The sequence below is a fragment of the Natator depressus genome, chromosome 13, assembly GCF_965152275.1.
Source record: "Natator depressus isolate rNatDep1 chromosome 13, rNatDep2.hap1, whole genome shotgun sequence".
NCBI lineage: Eukaryota > Metazoa > Chordata > Testudines > Cheloniidae > Natator > Natator depressus.
Window position 1 is genome coordinate 7,163,772 of NC_134246.1, and position 15,978 is coordinate 7,179,749.

Genomic DNA, 15,978 nt, shown 5'->3' on the forward strand with positions numbered 1-15,978 from the left:
CGGACTCTTGAGCAGGCGTCTCTGATTCTTAGCCAGGAGGGATGACAAATGTTGGAAATATTCAGTCAGGCTCCCAGAGCTTAGTAAAGCATAGCCAGAAGATGGCAGATAATAAACTACTACAAAGCTATAGAGATGTATTCACGTTCCTACTCCCCGTATAAGGGGCTTAAAAATGATCCTTGTATTGAAGAATTTGCAGAAATCATTACAAGTATCAGAATTCAAAATAAAAACACTAAAGTCCATTTTGACAGCTGTTTTTCAGGTCAGTTTCCTAATCTCTATCAGTTTCAAGAAGATTTGCCTACATATCTTGATCAGACCGTCACTCTGGCAAGACATGTTCTTATGTGGTCAGAAACATTTCCAATAGAGGGTCCTATGCTTTGACCTTAATTACTCTCTAATGTATTCACAGAAATGTACTACTTGTTTGGATGGAAACTCTTTAGGCCTGGACTTCACGCAGGTTTTGTACCAATATAACTATTTTGGGGGAGGGAGGGGCAATGTTGGTTGGTTTTACCTATCTGTATAAGCGCTAATGTGGATGAAGTCTTACTGGTATAACGTATTGTCCTTCCCTTATGGGAATAATCTGTACTGGTATAAGACACCTTTACGCTGATATATCTGTGTCCATATTACAGGGGTTGTACAGTTTTAATTATGCTACTAGAATGTGTGTGTTTATACAAGCTGTTAGAAAAAGATTTGCATCCTGATAAGAGCATCCTTGAGACATAGGGTAGAACAGGACATCAGTTTTATGGTTCATTTCTACTAAGTAAGGGGACTCATGGTGAATTAAGAAAAAAATCTGCTTAATCCAACTCAAACCGTTCAGAACTTTGAAGTCACTTTCAATACCAAACTTCAAAGGATGTTTCTTCCCGGGGGAGAGAACAAAATAAAGGAAGTTATATGCCATGTCTGTGAACAGCCCCTAGCTTTCAAAATATTATTGAGTTTGCTAGGTAATCTGATTTATTAGAACTGCTGAGCTGGCAACGTTTCTGATATATCCACTTCAAAGATTCGTGCTACCCTTTCCATCAGATGTTCTTTACCCCCTTTGCAAATAGAATGCCCCTAAGGACATGTTCATCTAGCCTGGTGATTTGTGACTAGACCCCCAAATGATGAATTGGATAGAACTGTGTTTATTGTGGATGGAAAGAACACTTTTTGCTGGGGGAGCACATCTTTCACATCACTTTGGGGAGATGGTCTCAGAAAGAAATGATGATGAAGATCAACTGGCTAGAGATCTGAGACATTTGATTAGCTTTCCTTGTACTGCACAAATAAACGAAACTTCAGCATATCCTAATAATGACAGACAACACTATATGAGCAGAGGACCAGGTCAGCATATTTGCACCAAGAAGAAAAGTCCCTCTTGTTCTGGGGAATTAATAATATATAATTGATTTGGGCCCTGCATATCAAGTCGAATCTAAATACAGTATCTGATTGGCTAAGTAGGCAAGAAGCAGACCCAGCAGAATGGAGTCTCTACTGCTCTTTTTTTCTGTTGATAAGAAAGATTGGAGTCCAGGATGGGATCTCTCTGCAAACAAAATGCCAAGACAAGAAGATACTACTTCCAATTCTATGTCACCCAGCAATGCCCCTTGAAGCACTTCTCAGAATTGGCTATTAGGCCAATTCTGTGCTTCCTTGCCTGCTGCTTTGAGCAAAATTTTCCAGAAGAAAGCATCAGCCCCATTCTGAACTCTGAGACAATGTTTTTTCTACCTTTGAAATTGTCGTTCTCCCCTTTTCTATGACATGCCAAAAAGAACCACTAAGTTAAGGGTCAATAACTTACCCAGGGAAACTCCATTTGTCAACATGAGTTTCTGTTAGCCATGGTAATTTAAATTGGCTTTTAAAATAGCTAGCGATAGCTGGTGACAGTTTCCCTTGTGGAGGGTTGCTCTCTGCTGGTAGAAAGATGTGAGGGAATGTGATAGGGCATGTAATAGGCAAGGCAGGTGCATGGTGGAACTGAACTATGCCTGAGCCTTTTGCAGTGGCAGAAGTTAGAGAAACTAAGTAGCCCTTCTCTTGCTCTAATTCTGCTAAGAATGAACAACTGAGGGTCAGGGAGCCACAACTAGGTTGCAGCAGCCACCTCTCTCCTCTTTGTCAAAGTGGAGAATCTGTTCATGAATATTTTTTGTTTTCTGGTTTCTTGTTTTTTACTTTTTGTAATATGTTCCATATGTTGGCGTAGCTTGTAGGCAGTTCATCCTGATTTCAGAGTTCAAGAGAAAGTGATAGTTCGCTTGAGTAATAATTCATTTTAGAAAATAATGTTTTAAGTAAAACTTTTCATTTTGTGCGTATTTATGAACTCCATGAGGTACTGATAAAATTATAGGTGCTAGCCAGGGATGCTAGAAATAAATTACCATTCTGCATTTCCTCACCCCAAATCCGAATAATCTTCTGGGAGATGAATTTATTTTTCTTTCCAGCTGACATGGTTCCTACTTTTATATTTTAATTTAATAGGGTCTTCTAAAATATTCGTAGCTGCTTATGGACTAAGGTAGCTGGAGGCTTCTAGACAATCCACTTGCATTTTCACAACTCTGGATACTTATACGAGAGTCAGGTTTTGGTATGAAAAACAAGGAAATAAGTTTATAATTCAATATTCTGGTTCCACCGTTCACATATTTTTATACACAACTATTATTAGACAAGATTGTTGGAACAATAATTGGGATTTGATTGTAACTGGGGTAATAATTACATCCAGTGTATTGTCTTGCAAGACCTACATGTCATCTTGTAAATTCTGCAGTCTTAACAACACTGAGAGTAACCATTCCATTATAACTTATTTGGTATGTATTTGTGGAAGTTTTCAAAGTGTCATGGTAATGATACTATAGTTAAAATGTACAGTGTCATTTAGTTTTACTCTTATTCTGGCACTTTTAACTTATTCAATAAATTACTTTTGCATTGAGACATATACTTTTCAAGTTCAGATCCATATATATATTTTTTAACTTTAAGTTCTAAAATCTTTAGTTTTGTAATATCTGAAGTTCAGGATTAAACACCATCAACTGTGTCCCTTTAAATGAAACATTTAAAATAGTTGATAGTATAGATTATTTTGAGTAGTTGAGTATATACCTCAGCTTTTATTATTCTTATTTTGTTGATAAACAGTTTGCAAAAAGTCGGAACCAAGTTAGTAGTGAATGTGCGTGCTATATCCAAAAATGTGCAGTACAATTTAGCACTTTATGTTAGAGTAAATTTGAGATCTTTTAGTTTCTGGTATTCATTTGCGGTCAAAAATTAGATTACTTACATGTTTGGATACTCATAATTTTACATTGTGATAGATTTTTCTACATTAAATCTCTTGTTATTAATAGGTGCAACAGAATCTCCAGGTCTAAGCAATTACATTCTGAATCTTATGTTTATTTTTAGAGTTGCACTTGGGGAATGGTGGTGTCCCTATTATGGAACAAGTTGTAAATTCACGGTCTGTGGCATTTGAATCTGAATCCAGTCTTGGCAACATGGAAAACCGTTCTCCTGGTAAGTCCATTTTCTTTCTTTTCTTGAGCAGAAATCTTGCTAACACATCCAATTTGTGTGTTTCTTAACCAAAAGATAGTTTTTACACTATTTGCTCAAGTTACCTCTGAGGAGGAGTACAATATGTTAATGTGTAGATTCACTTTTAAGAATATAAAGAATATTTTTATTTAGGAGCCCCCTGTGATGGGTTCCCCCCCAGGGTGCCAGCTGCACCTAGGGTATCACTGAGCCCCCCTTACCCACCTACCTGGGCTCCCTCTCACACTGTGGTGCTGTGATAAGTTTCCAAGCTTGCTCTTTCACCAGCATACACACACCTAGCTGCAGAACTTACAGGCTGCTGTGATCAGTTCTGCATGGGGAGGCTTACAGCTAAGGAACTGTCCAGCTGCTCAAGACAACACCTCTGGAGTGTAAACCCAAAATTATACCGTCCTGCACTGCACAGTGATCTGTACAGTTTAAGCTCATGAAATTCGCCCCCTCCTTCAGTGTGAAGAGAGAATATACAACAGCTTTTTCCCCCAAGTTATAACTCCCACACACTGGTCTGTGATGAAGCAAAAGCAAATTTATTAAATACAAAAGATGGATTTTAAGTGATTATAAGGGATAGTAAACAAAGCAAGTTACCGAGCAAAGATGAAAGCAAGTTACCAAGCAAATAAACAAAAACACAATCTAAGCTTAATATACTAAAGAGATTGGATATGAGTAGCAAACTCTCACCCTAAATGTTGATTTAAGCTGGCTGCAGGCTCTTAAGGGGCAAGCTGCACTTGCTGGCAGCTTAAGAACCCCAGATATTCCTTTCACAGGCTAGAAACCCCTCTAGCCTGGGTCCAACACTTCTCCCTAGTTCAGTCATTGTTCCTCAGGTGTTTCCAAGAGTCTCCCCTTCATTGAAGAACCATGATGATGTTACTCCCCTGCCTTAAATAGCTTTTGTATATGGCGGGAACCCTTTGTCTCCAAGCTTGGTTCCCATGTCTTTCAGTGGAAAAACACTGGTATTCCAAGATGGAGTCCAGTACCAAGTGATCTGGTCACATGCCCCTGTAGTGTCATAGAAGCCATGACTCGAGGCTATTTGTACTATCCTCAGGAAGCCTTCCCAGGAAGGCTGTCTGGTGGGAGATTAGCTTCTTCTAAGACCTATTGTTCTTCTAATGGTCCATTGACTTGAATGGGCCATTTCCAGCCAGCCATCTAGACTGACAGTCTTTTGCCTAGTGGGTGTTCCCCAGGTATAAACACGTTTGTAATAGATACATAGACAATATTCCTAACTTCAGATACCAAAATGAAACATGCGTACAAATAGGATAATCATATTCAGTAAATTATAACCTCTACACTGATATCTCACATGACCTCTCTTGTATAAAATACATAATAATTATACCATAATCCTATCATAATACTATCTCTAGGAAGGATATGGGATGCATCAAAGTGATGTTAACTATACAAAACAAAGAGAGAGAGAGACATGGTCACTGCCCTGAGGGATTTATAATGCTACTAGACAGACACATATAAGTACATCCAAATTGTAATTCACTGGTTGACTGGAGAGAGATTTGGTCATAACAGATGAGGTGTTTTGTTTTGTTTTTAAATGTTATTGACTTGTGGCTTGCATTTAATTGCTTGCGAAACTGCTTTTTTCCTCATGTAATACTGTAGCAATTGATTGGCTGACAGGCTTGAACCTAATAATCCCCTGGTTCAGACAGAGGATGGTTAGCAGCTGGGCCTTTGAGGAGTTCTTGACTTCAGCTTAATCATCTGTTGTTCTGTTTGACTCTGGATTTGGGGATCTGCAGAGCATTCTACTAGATGATACTGTTTTCTTAGGCTTGCCTAGATTTATAGCTTGTTTGTTTGTTTTGTTTCGTTTCTTTAAGCTATTGTGTTTTGCTGGTTGTTTCTTGTAGAGTTCCCAGAACGTTAGTCGGGCGCTTAAGAAAAAGTTGATGTTCTTTGGTGGATAGCCACTAAAAGGAATGATGCTATGTGAAGATAGGTGGGATGAAGAATTATCTGATCACTAGTTTCAGAGTAGCAGCCGTGTTAGTCTGTATCCGCAAAAAGAAAAGGAGGACTTGTGGCACCTTAGAGACTAACAAATTTATTTGAGCATAAGCTTTCGTGAGCTACAGCTCACTTCATCAGATGCATTCAGTGGAAAATACAGTGGGGAGATTTATATACACAGAGAACATGAAACAATGGGTGTTACCATACACACTGTAAGGAGAGTGATCAGGTAAGGTGAGCTATTACCAGCAAGGATGGGGGAGGGAAGCTTTTGTAGTGACAATCAAGGTGGGCCATTTCCAGCAGTTGACAAGATCATGTGAGGAACAGCGGGGGAGGGAGGGGGGGAAATGGGGAAATAGTTTTACTTTGCGTAATGACCCATCTACTCCCAGTCTTTATTCAAGCCTAAGTTAATTGTATCCAGCTTGCAAATTAATTCCAATTCAGCAGTCTCTTGTTGGAGTCTGTTTTTGAAGTTTTTTTGTTGAAGAATTGCCACTTTTAGGTCTGTAATCGAGTGACCAAAGAGACTGAAGTGTTCTCCGACTGGTTTTTGAATGTTATAATTCTTGACGTCTGATTTGTGTCCATTTATTCTTTTACGTAGAGACTGTCCAGTTTGGCCAGTGTACATGGCAGAGGGGCATTGCTGGCATGTGATGGCGTATATCACATTGGTAGATGAGCAGGTGAACGAGCCTCTGATAGTGTGGCTGATGTGATTAGGCCCTATGATGGTGTCCCCTGAATAGATATGTGGACACAGTTGGCAACAGGCTTTGTTGCAAGGATAGGTTCCTGGGTTAGTGGTCCTGTTGTGTGGTGTGTGGTTGCTGGTGAGTATTTGCTTCAGGTTGGGGAGCTGTCTGTAAGCAAGGACTGGCCTGTCTCCCAAGATCTCTGAGAGTGATGGGTCGTCCTTCAGGATAGGTTGTAGATCCTTGATGATGCATTGGAGAGGTTTTAGTTGGGGGCTGAAGGTGATGGCTAGCGGCGTTCTGTTATTTTCTTCGTTGGGCCTGTCCTGTAGTAGGTAACTTCTGGGTACTCTTCTGGCTCTGTCAGTCTGTTTTTTCACTTCTGCAGGTGGGTATTGTAGTTGTAAGAACGCTTGATAGGGATCTTGGAGGTGTTTGTCTCTGTCTGAGGGGTTGGAGCAAATGCGGTTGTATTGTAGAGCTTGGCTGTAGACAGTGGATCGTGTGGTGTGGTCTGGATGAAAGCTGGAGGCATGTAGGTAGGCATAGCGGTCAGTAGGTTTCCGGTATAGGGTTGTATTTATGTGACCATCGCTTATTAGCACCGTAGTGTCCAGGAAGTGGATCTCTTGTGTGGACTGGTCCAGGCTGAGGTTGATGGTGGGATGGAAATTGTTGAAATCATGGTGGAATTCCTCAAGGGCTTGTTTTCCATGGGTTCAGATGGTGAAGATGTCATCAATGTAGCACAAGTAGAGTAGGGGCATTAGGGGACGAGAGCTGAGTAAGCGTTGTTCTGAGTCAGCCATAAAAATGTTGGCACACTGTGGGGCCATGTGGGTACCCATAGCAGTGCCGCTGATTTGAAGGTATACATTGTCTCCAAATGTGAAATAGTTATGTGTGAGGACAAAGTCACAAAGTTCAGCCACCATGTTTGCCGTGACATTATCGGGGATACTGTTCCTGACGGCTTGTGTCCACATATCTGTTCAGGGGACACCATCATAGGGCCTAATCACATCAGCCACACTATCAGAGGCTCGTTCACCTGCTCATCTACCAATGTGATATACGCCATCACATGCCAGCAATGCCCCTCTGCCATGTACACTGGCCAAACTGGACAGTCTCTACGTAAAAGAATAAATGGACACAAATCAGACGTCAAGAATTATAACATTCAAAAACCAGTCGGAGAACACTTCAGTCTCTTTGGTCACTCGATTACAGACCTAAAAGTGGCAATTCTTCAACAAAAAAACTTCAAAAACAGACTCCAACAAGAGACTGCTGAATTGGAATTAATTTGCAAGCTGGATACAATTAACTTAGGCTTGAATAAAGACTGGGAGTAGATGGGTCATTACGCAAAGTAAAACTATTTCCCCATTTCCCCCCCTCCCTCCCCCACTGTTCCTCACATGATCTTGTCAACTGCTGGAAATGGCCCACCTTGATTGTCACTACAAAAGGTGTCCCCCCCCGCTCTCCCGCTGGTAATAGCTCACCTGATCACTCTCCTTACAGTGTGTATGGTAACACCCATTGTTTCATGTTCTTTGTGTATATAAATCTCCCCACTGTATTTTCCACTGAGTGCATCCGATGAAGTGAGCTGTAGCTCACGAAAGCTTATGCTCAAATAAATTTGTTAGTCTCTAAGGTGCCACAAGTCCTCCTTTTCTTTTTATCTGATCACTAGTTATTCATCTTTTATATTTAGGTTAATGGTGTTGTAAGTCTCCCTTCTGCGATGTCTTTCATTAATTTCACATGCACTAAAAAGCTAGATTGGAGCTGCTATCACATTCATGAGTTTGGATTTTTATCAAGGGTTTGGCTTTAGGTTTTCTGCTGCCTTAAGACATATTACTGTTTTTTTTATGGTAGCACCTAGAAGCCATAACCAAGATGGAGGTCTGTTGTGCTAGTCACTGTTCAAATGCATAGAAAGGGGGAGTTCCTGCTATGAAGAGCCGATACTGCCATCAAATGATTCAATGTATTTTACCTTTTCTAATTCATTTTAAAGTGTAATTTAAAAGTCTCAGAAACACCTGATATATTTTTCTCATTTTATTGTTGAAAATAAAAAGACTGATTCAAATTAAAATTAAATTAAAATGAAACCCTCTGTGTTTTAAAAGCAAAATTAATTAAAGTATTATTTTAGTCTTCTGGAGTGGCTTTAAGGCATGGTGGTGCAGCATCCTCCAGGCCTGTGGAAGACCTTTTGTGAAATCCTGACCCTATTGAAATCAATGGGAGTTTTTTCCCTTTACTTCAGTGGGGCCAGGACTTCACAAATTGTTTTTAAAAGATTTAGGTTATAAAATCATAGAAATACAGGGCTGGTTTATTGAACAAGAAAATTGCTGCATTATAAATATTGCTAGACTAATAAATAATGGATTAATAATAAATCGCTCCTTCTGGAAATGTATGCACATCCTTTAGCAAATGTTATTGTATGGGTTTGGGATAGAATAATTCTTTTCCCTCACCCGTGACACCCATTGCAAATATCCAGATTTTAACGCAAATCACCAACCAGAGAGCTTGAGAGATTGGGAGAGCCTTGCGACATACAGTTGGCCAGCTATTCAGTAAAACAGACTTTTTCTAAGTTATTTAGAGATCAAAACTAGCTTTAATTGGCCCACTCTCCCCTAGTACCAGCACTTAAAGTCAGAAATTATGTTTTTCATTTTTCTAGAAAACCTGTTTTATATAGAAAGCTAGCGTTAATATATGTGATGGCATGTGGTCAATTACAAAACTTTATAATTTATATCTATCTTTGCAGACAACTTTCCTAAGGAAAACATTTTTTGTATATGACACCCTGGGAAAAGGATCTGGGTTGACAAATTACGCCACAGTAAAAGAGGTCCAGCAACCTCAGTCTGTAGCACAATAGAAGAAAATTTCTGTAAGATACCGTTTCAGTAGTATCTGGCACCAGTTAGGTTAGAAAATATATATAATACACATTGAGATGAAAGAGAAGATTTTATGCATATATCATAGAAATAGAGCACTGGAAGGGACCTTGGGAGGTCATCTAGTCCAGTCCCCTGCACTCAAGGCAGGACTAAGTAATAACTAGATCATTCCTGACTGGTGTTTGTCTAACCTGTACTTAAAAAAAACCTCAATGACTGAGATTCCACAACCTCCCTAGGCATATGTGGTGGTCATATCCAGTCAATAGAGAACATTGGGATGCAGTACGTAACTAAATACTATAGTTGGTTGGATATTTATGATCCCATTGTAATCCTGCTAGGGGGCTGCCTAGCAGAAATGGTCACGCAAGAAGAAATAAATTAATTTCTCATCTGCTAGTAGCTGCTCAAATATTGGTAGCCTCTCACTGGAAAAAGAAAAATAGCCCAATCATAGAGGAATGGTTAAAAATAAATATGGAAGGTTGTGGTTATGAAAAAGTTAACACACCCATTACATGCCCAGGAAAATAGAGGACAGATAAATATTTGCTTACCTTTTATTCATTACTCAGAGTACATTGACCTGCAAATAAACCAGCACACCTGTCCAGTTTTTTTTTGAATATTAACATTTGATACACAAGCTTGGTGTGTTAAATGTGTGTATAGTGATTTCATTCAATTCTATAAAATCACTGGAAACAACAAATTATAGGTGGTGTAATGCTCTCTCTGTAATATGGTAACACTCTGTTAAATGGAAAGATCTGATAGCTATATTCCTGTATAATATCTCTCTAAACAAAAGCTAGCTTTTATAATAATTGGTTTTTTTTTCCTGATACTTACATGGCACGGATTGGAAAGTTGTTAAAACAGCCTAAATAAATGGGGGGAGATGAGGAGAGAGTTCTTAAAGATAATTGCTAGCATTCCAAGCTTGCTACAGCTAGTTCCCGAAGTATTCTAGGACAAATTTCATCAGGTCCTGCCGACTTGAATACATCTAAATTATATTCTTTAACCTGTTCTTTCTCTATTTTGGCTTGTGTTATACCAGGCCAGCAAGAGCTTGGAATATTATAAGCATCTAGGAAAGAAGGAGATGCACTGCATGAGCAATTCCTAGCTCCTGGATTATGTTGACTTAGTGTTAGATGGGACAGTAAACTACCTCTGCTGTGAGGTGGAACACTGGAGTGCAGTTGTCATGTGAACAGGAAGGGTGGCTTAATATTCATCATGATCAAAAAATGAAGTGGGGAATCGCACATTGCTTAATTATATTGGCTGTGACTTTAGTGATCCCTGTCAGTAGGAACTCTGAGAAAAAGTGTGTTCTTTGTTGTGTTCAGAGCTATTAAGTAATCATCTAGCATACCACATTTAACATGTGTATATATCTACTTTCACAAAGAAAACGTGATGACATTTTGAAAGATTTGTTCCAAAAGAAAAGTGTCAGCTGTGATCCTAAATGAGGAAGTATCAGTTTCATAATTTTACTTTTATTTTTAGCATCAGTTTTGGATGATAAAGGTGAGCAAAGCAATGAGGAGGAACAAAAAGCTATTAAGCCCACAAGTAAGGAGTTCAAGAAAACATGGGGATTTCGAAGGACTACAATTGCCAAACGAGAAGGTGCAGGAGATGTTGATGTGGACACTAGTGAACAACAACCACAGCAGCAACAAAGCCTGTCTCTCCGGCGTAGCGGACGGCAACCCAAGCGTACTGAAAGAGTGGAAGAATTTCTTACGACAGTAAGACGTAGAGGTAGGAAGCATGTTCCTACTGCTCTTGAAGATTCAAGTGAACCAGCATCCTGTCCGGTTACAGATGTGGAGACTGCTTCTGAAGGCAGTGTGGAGAGCACTCCAGATATAAAAACTGGCAATCGGAAGAGTGACTCTAAAGACAATAAGGATCAGCCAGTCTTAAAAAGCAAAGGTGCAAAAAATGATGATGATGTTGATACCTCTGATAGTGATAGTGACGGATTGACGCTGAAAGAACTACAAAATCGTCTAAGAAACAAACGCATTGAACAAAAACCTGCAGAACTGACATTGAAAGAGATACAGAACCGCCTCAGGAAAAAACACCTAGAACAAAATCCTACAGAAACAGTTGATGTCCAGGCAGGAAATCAAGTTAAGACTGAACGGCCTGTCAAACAAGAACCTGAGTCTACCGATAGCACTGAGACTGGAAGTCAAGTAGTTGTGTCTGAGGAACATACTGAAGATCTTCAGGTTAAGAAGGAAATAAAGCCTGCCCTGGGAACAAAGGAGATCAAAGATGAAGAATCTGAAGAGTTCACAAAAAGCAAATCTGAGTCTGAGATTTATGACCCAAATACACTGTACTGTATCTGTCACCAGCCTCATAATAACAGGTGGGCTATATACATATGCAAAGTATTGTTTAAAGATTTCATTGCCAGGTGTATATAACTTTTTTTTTTTTCTGTTGCAACTTCATGGGGTTGTAAGTAATAGGGTAAGCTAATAAATACTAAATTTGAATGCAGTTTGTAAAATTAATAAGTTATACAAAGCAACTGGCTTCCTGACAAAATTACAAGGACTTTTTTTGTTTTTGAATTTTTCAGTATTTTATTTTTTAACCACTTGTTCTTTATTTTCAGGTTTATGATTTGTTGTGATAGGTGTGAGGAATGGTTTCATGGTGACTGTGTGGGGATTTCTGAGGCTCGTGGGCGACTGTTGGAAAGGAATGGGGAGGACTATATCTGTCCAAATTGCACCATTCTGCAGGGGCAGGATGAGACGGTTTCGGAAACAGATTGGCAAGAAACTAAATCAAGACAACTAAATGTGGATGGCACAGAGCTCACAAGTGTAGGAACAGTCGAACAAAAGTCCAGTGAGGATCAAGGAATCAAGGGTAGGATTGAAAAAGCTGCAAATCCAAGTGGTAAGAAAAAACTGAAGATATTTCAACCTGTAAGTATTTTAGTTGTTGTCTGTTGTTCTATTGAATGTGTTGAGGCATTAGCTTATCTATGGGCTGCAACACACTTTTATATAAAACAAAGCTGCTAAATTTTTTTTTAGATATTTGCTGTTTGTATCTTTCTGATTTATAAGTAAAGATTTTGATCCAGAACTGAATGAGTGGGGTGTCACAATCATTAGCATATATTTTTTTAATTTTTGAAGGATTGCAATTTACAAAACATATACATCAGATAAGGAAAATACCCCAATAATGTGTGTGCATCTGTTATTCTTTTATTTGGGTAATCAAGACACTGGCTGAATTCCTGTTCTTTCATAAAGATTCTTAAAATTCTGAAATTGGCATGTCTTTATTTTAAAATTGCCTTTTCTAATAACGTATCAATTGTTTAATTTTCACTGTAGGTGTCCAGTTAGTATTGGCAAACTTGTGTGCCTGTACACATTCAAGCTGTGCTGTGCACTTCCAGCCAGTCTTTGACCTTGTGTTTTGACCTTACTTCTTGAAGCTCTTCATACACAGAAAAGGGGGATTGATAGACTTTATTTTTTTAAAATGGCTCTGAAAATATATTTAATTAAAAAAAAATCCTTTCAAATTGTTGCCAGTTTCTACATACAATTATTACAGGAGCTTTCTTTATATTAGCCAGTCTGTGTGCCATTCTAAATGCAGGCAAAAAGTCTCTTAACTTGAATTTAAACTAGAATCATAGAATCATAGAATATTAGGGTTGGAAGGGACCTCAGGAGGTCATCTAGTCCAACCCCCTGCTCAAAGCAGGACCAATCCCCAATTAAATCATCCGAGCCAGGGCTTTGTCAAGCCTGACCTTAAAAACTTCTAAGGAAGGAGATTCTACCACCTCCCTAGGTAACGCATTCCAGTGTTTCACTCCTAGTGAAAAAGTTTTAAAACTAGTTTAAAACCTTTTAATGCCATAGTAATTGACCTTTCTGCTTCTGGTGCTATTTTAGTATTTGCAAGCACAGGCATCCTCCTTGACTGTTCTCTCTACTTTATTTCTCTTTAGCAGGTTTAAAAAAAAAAATCCTACATACTTGCTGACAGCATACTGCAGTAATTTATTTTATGGGTTTGTGTGCATTTTAATGGTTGGACAGGAATACATTTCCTAGCTAGCATCAGAGCTGTTGTATTGAAGCCTGCCATTGGCATGAGGGTTGTAGACTTGGGAATGAAATTTTTTAATCACGGACATTTTCAGCAGAATACTTGTAAATTTAAAAGAGAAACTTTTTCAGATATATTCTATAACTTTAAAACTACAGTTATTCTCAGTGTATGTATGCAGATTTAACATAAAAAACTAAAAAGTTTTTAATATATCCTTTACCATATGTTGATGTTTAATTTTGTCTTGAGGATAAAAATTGGGAAACAGAGTGGCAGGTCCAACCAAATTTTGGCTTTAATCAATTTTTGCCTTTATTTGTACAATTTTAGATGGAATTATTGTCATTTATAGTGTCTGAACATACATTTATTCCAGACAAATAATAACAGACAAGAGGGAATTGTTTAATTGGCCCAAGTTACCACATTCCAGGGCACCAGGAAGTTCTTCCATGATACTTCTCTTCACCTTCTCTGATCTCCTGGTCTAGTCCTTCAGTCTCTTTTCCAGTGTGTCTCCTTTTTGGGGCCTATGTTCACTTGGGTCTTCTATACATTTCTACGTTACAAATTATTAAATCTTTATCCAATTTACTTTTTAACACACAAACCCTTTGGGTTTTAGGTAGGGCTGTCAATTAATTGCAGTTAACACCTGCGATTAACTGAAAGCAAAATTAATGCTTTAGTTTTTTTTAACATGTTAATTGTATACCTGTGGGCGGGTTAAGAGGCATCAGTAGTAGAGGGGCTGAAGCCTCAGTCCACAGCTTCCTAGGGGGAAGGTGCTGAAGCCCAGAGCCCCAAGCCCTGACCCTATATTTGAAAATATAGAAACCCCCCAAAATATTTAGATAAATGGTATTCTGATATTGTTTAATGTGAGATTAAAACTGCGATTAATTGCAATTTATTTTTTTAATTTCAAGGTTAATCATGATTAATTTTTTTTAATCGCTTGACAGCCCTAGTTTTAGGTAACCTATACATTAGGCTTCAGTTACTCAACTTATGCATTTTTTTCCTGCTGGTTTTTCAGTTTCAATGTCATGATGGTTTTGTGTCACCCTGACTTGTCTCTTCCCAGAAAAATGGCTGCTTGTTGTGTATTTTCAGCCCAAAACCCTGTGCGACATGTTACTTTTGGTTCTGTCAGTAATAACATCACTTTAAGCAGATTAGCAAATCTGTGTAAAAGAAGAATTAGCAAAACCACAAGTATGGCAGTAGGGCCTTGGTCTAAGTGTTACGTCATTTGTACTCATTCACTATCCATAATTACAAATCATTAAAAATATAGCTAACACAGCTCTTAATCTTACCATTAAAAATTCTTCATTTTATATTTCATTGTTATAAATCAGTATATGTATGTTATCCTGTGCTGTCCTTTTAATCTATTAGAAAAATTGGGGGGAGTTATGGAAAACATGATGATTTTTTTTTAATGTCAGCATTTCGTATCTTCTTTAAACTTGTTTTTTTTAATTCAAAGTCTAGTTTTGTTTGTGAACCATGACAAAGAAAATTCAGTAGAAGTTTTCCTGTGAATATATTTTGAGGGGTGCCTCAATTTTAGGACCATGATATTTAATTGCATTTAATGGCACCCCAAAATTTGTAAAATTTAGAAATCGTTTCACAGATAATTTTAGTGTAAATAGTGAACATAAGAACGGCCACACTGAGTCAGACCAAAGGTCCATCTAGCCCAGTATCCTATCTTCTGACAGTGACCAATGCCAGGTGCCCCAGAGGGAATGAAGAGGTAATCATCAAGTGATTCATTCCCTGTCGCTCATTCCCAGCTTCTGGCAAACAGCAGAGCCAAGATTTCGCCCACTAGCCTCTGAAGTAAATGGGAGTTTTGCCATTGACTTCAGTGGGGCCAGGATTTCACCCACCCACTAAGTTTTATATACTATTAAATTCTGGTTCTACACTTTCCCCAAACTTTCTTTAGGTTAGTCTCTACTCTAAAGGATAAGTATGCAAAAGTGGCACCTTCTTACTCAACAGACCTGATCCTTTTGTGCATTCGGTGTCAGATCTGTTAATTTTGATGACAAAATAAACCCTGTGTAATAAGTTGCACAGGTTTCAGTGTGGGCATGATTTGAAAACAGTGGGGTTGTACTAAAAGTCTAATTTGGCATGCAAAGCTTTTAGTACTGTTGATGCGTGAAGAGGAACGACTCCAATTTGACTTGAGTGAAGGTAGAGTTTATAAAACAAGCATTTGCTGGGGAGAAGGGGGAGGGAAATTTAATTGTACACTGAACACACTTGATACATAAATAATTGTAGGAAATAAACTTGGAACCTCACAATCACTTATAAGCACTCTTCAGAGTAGAATCATACTTTAAGGTTGAATTTTCAGAAAAACTGAAAAGATGTCAACAAGATGGTCATTACCACTTAAGAAGAGTAACATTCTATCAGTAGCATTTTTCATGCATTGTATTTTGAGCTGTATTCTACAGATTGTTTATTTTAAATAATTCAAATTCTTGTAACAAACATCGCAGCTAATTAATACTTTAATCAGAATGTCATGGCATTCAGGAAGGTTT

At 38.4% G+C, this 15,978-nt stretch overlaps 1 protein-coding gene across 3 annotated transcripts in view; it reads left to right on the forward strand.

The window, feature by feature from the left end:
- The window catches only part of DIDO1 (death inducer-obliterator 1), an 87,943-nt gene that overhangs the window by 24,321 nt on the left and 47,644 nt on the right, over nucleotides 1–15,978 (forward strand). For all 3 annotated transcript variants that reach the window (XM_074969591.1, XM_074969590.1, XM_074969592.1), the window contains 3 exons: nucleotides 3,469–3,579; nucleotides 10,799–11,678; nucleotides 11,931–12,249. In XM_074969591.1, the coding sequence (XP_074825692.1) occupies nucleotides 3,469–3,579; nucleotides 10,799–11,678; nucleotides 11,931–12,249 (1,310 nt within the window). The remainder of the gene's footprint in view (nucleotides 1–3,468; nucleotides 3,580–10,798; nucleotides 11,679–11,930; nucleotides 12,250–15,978) is intronic.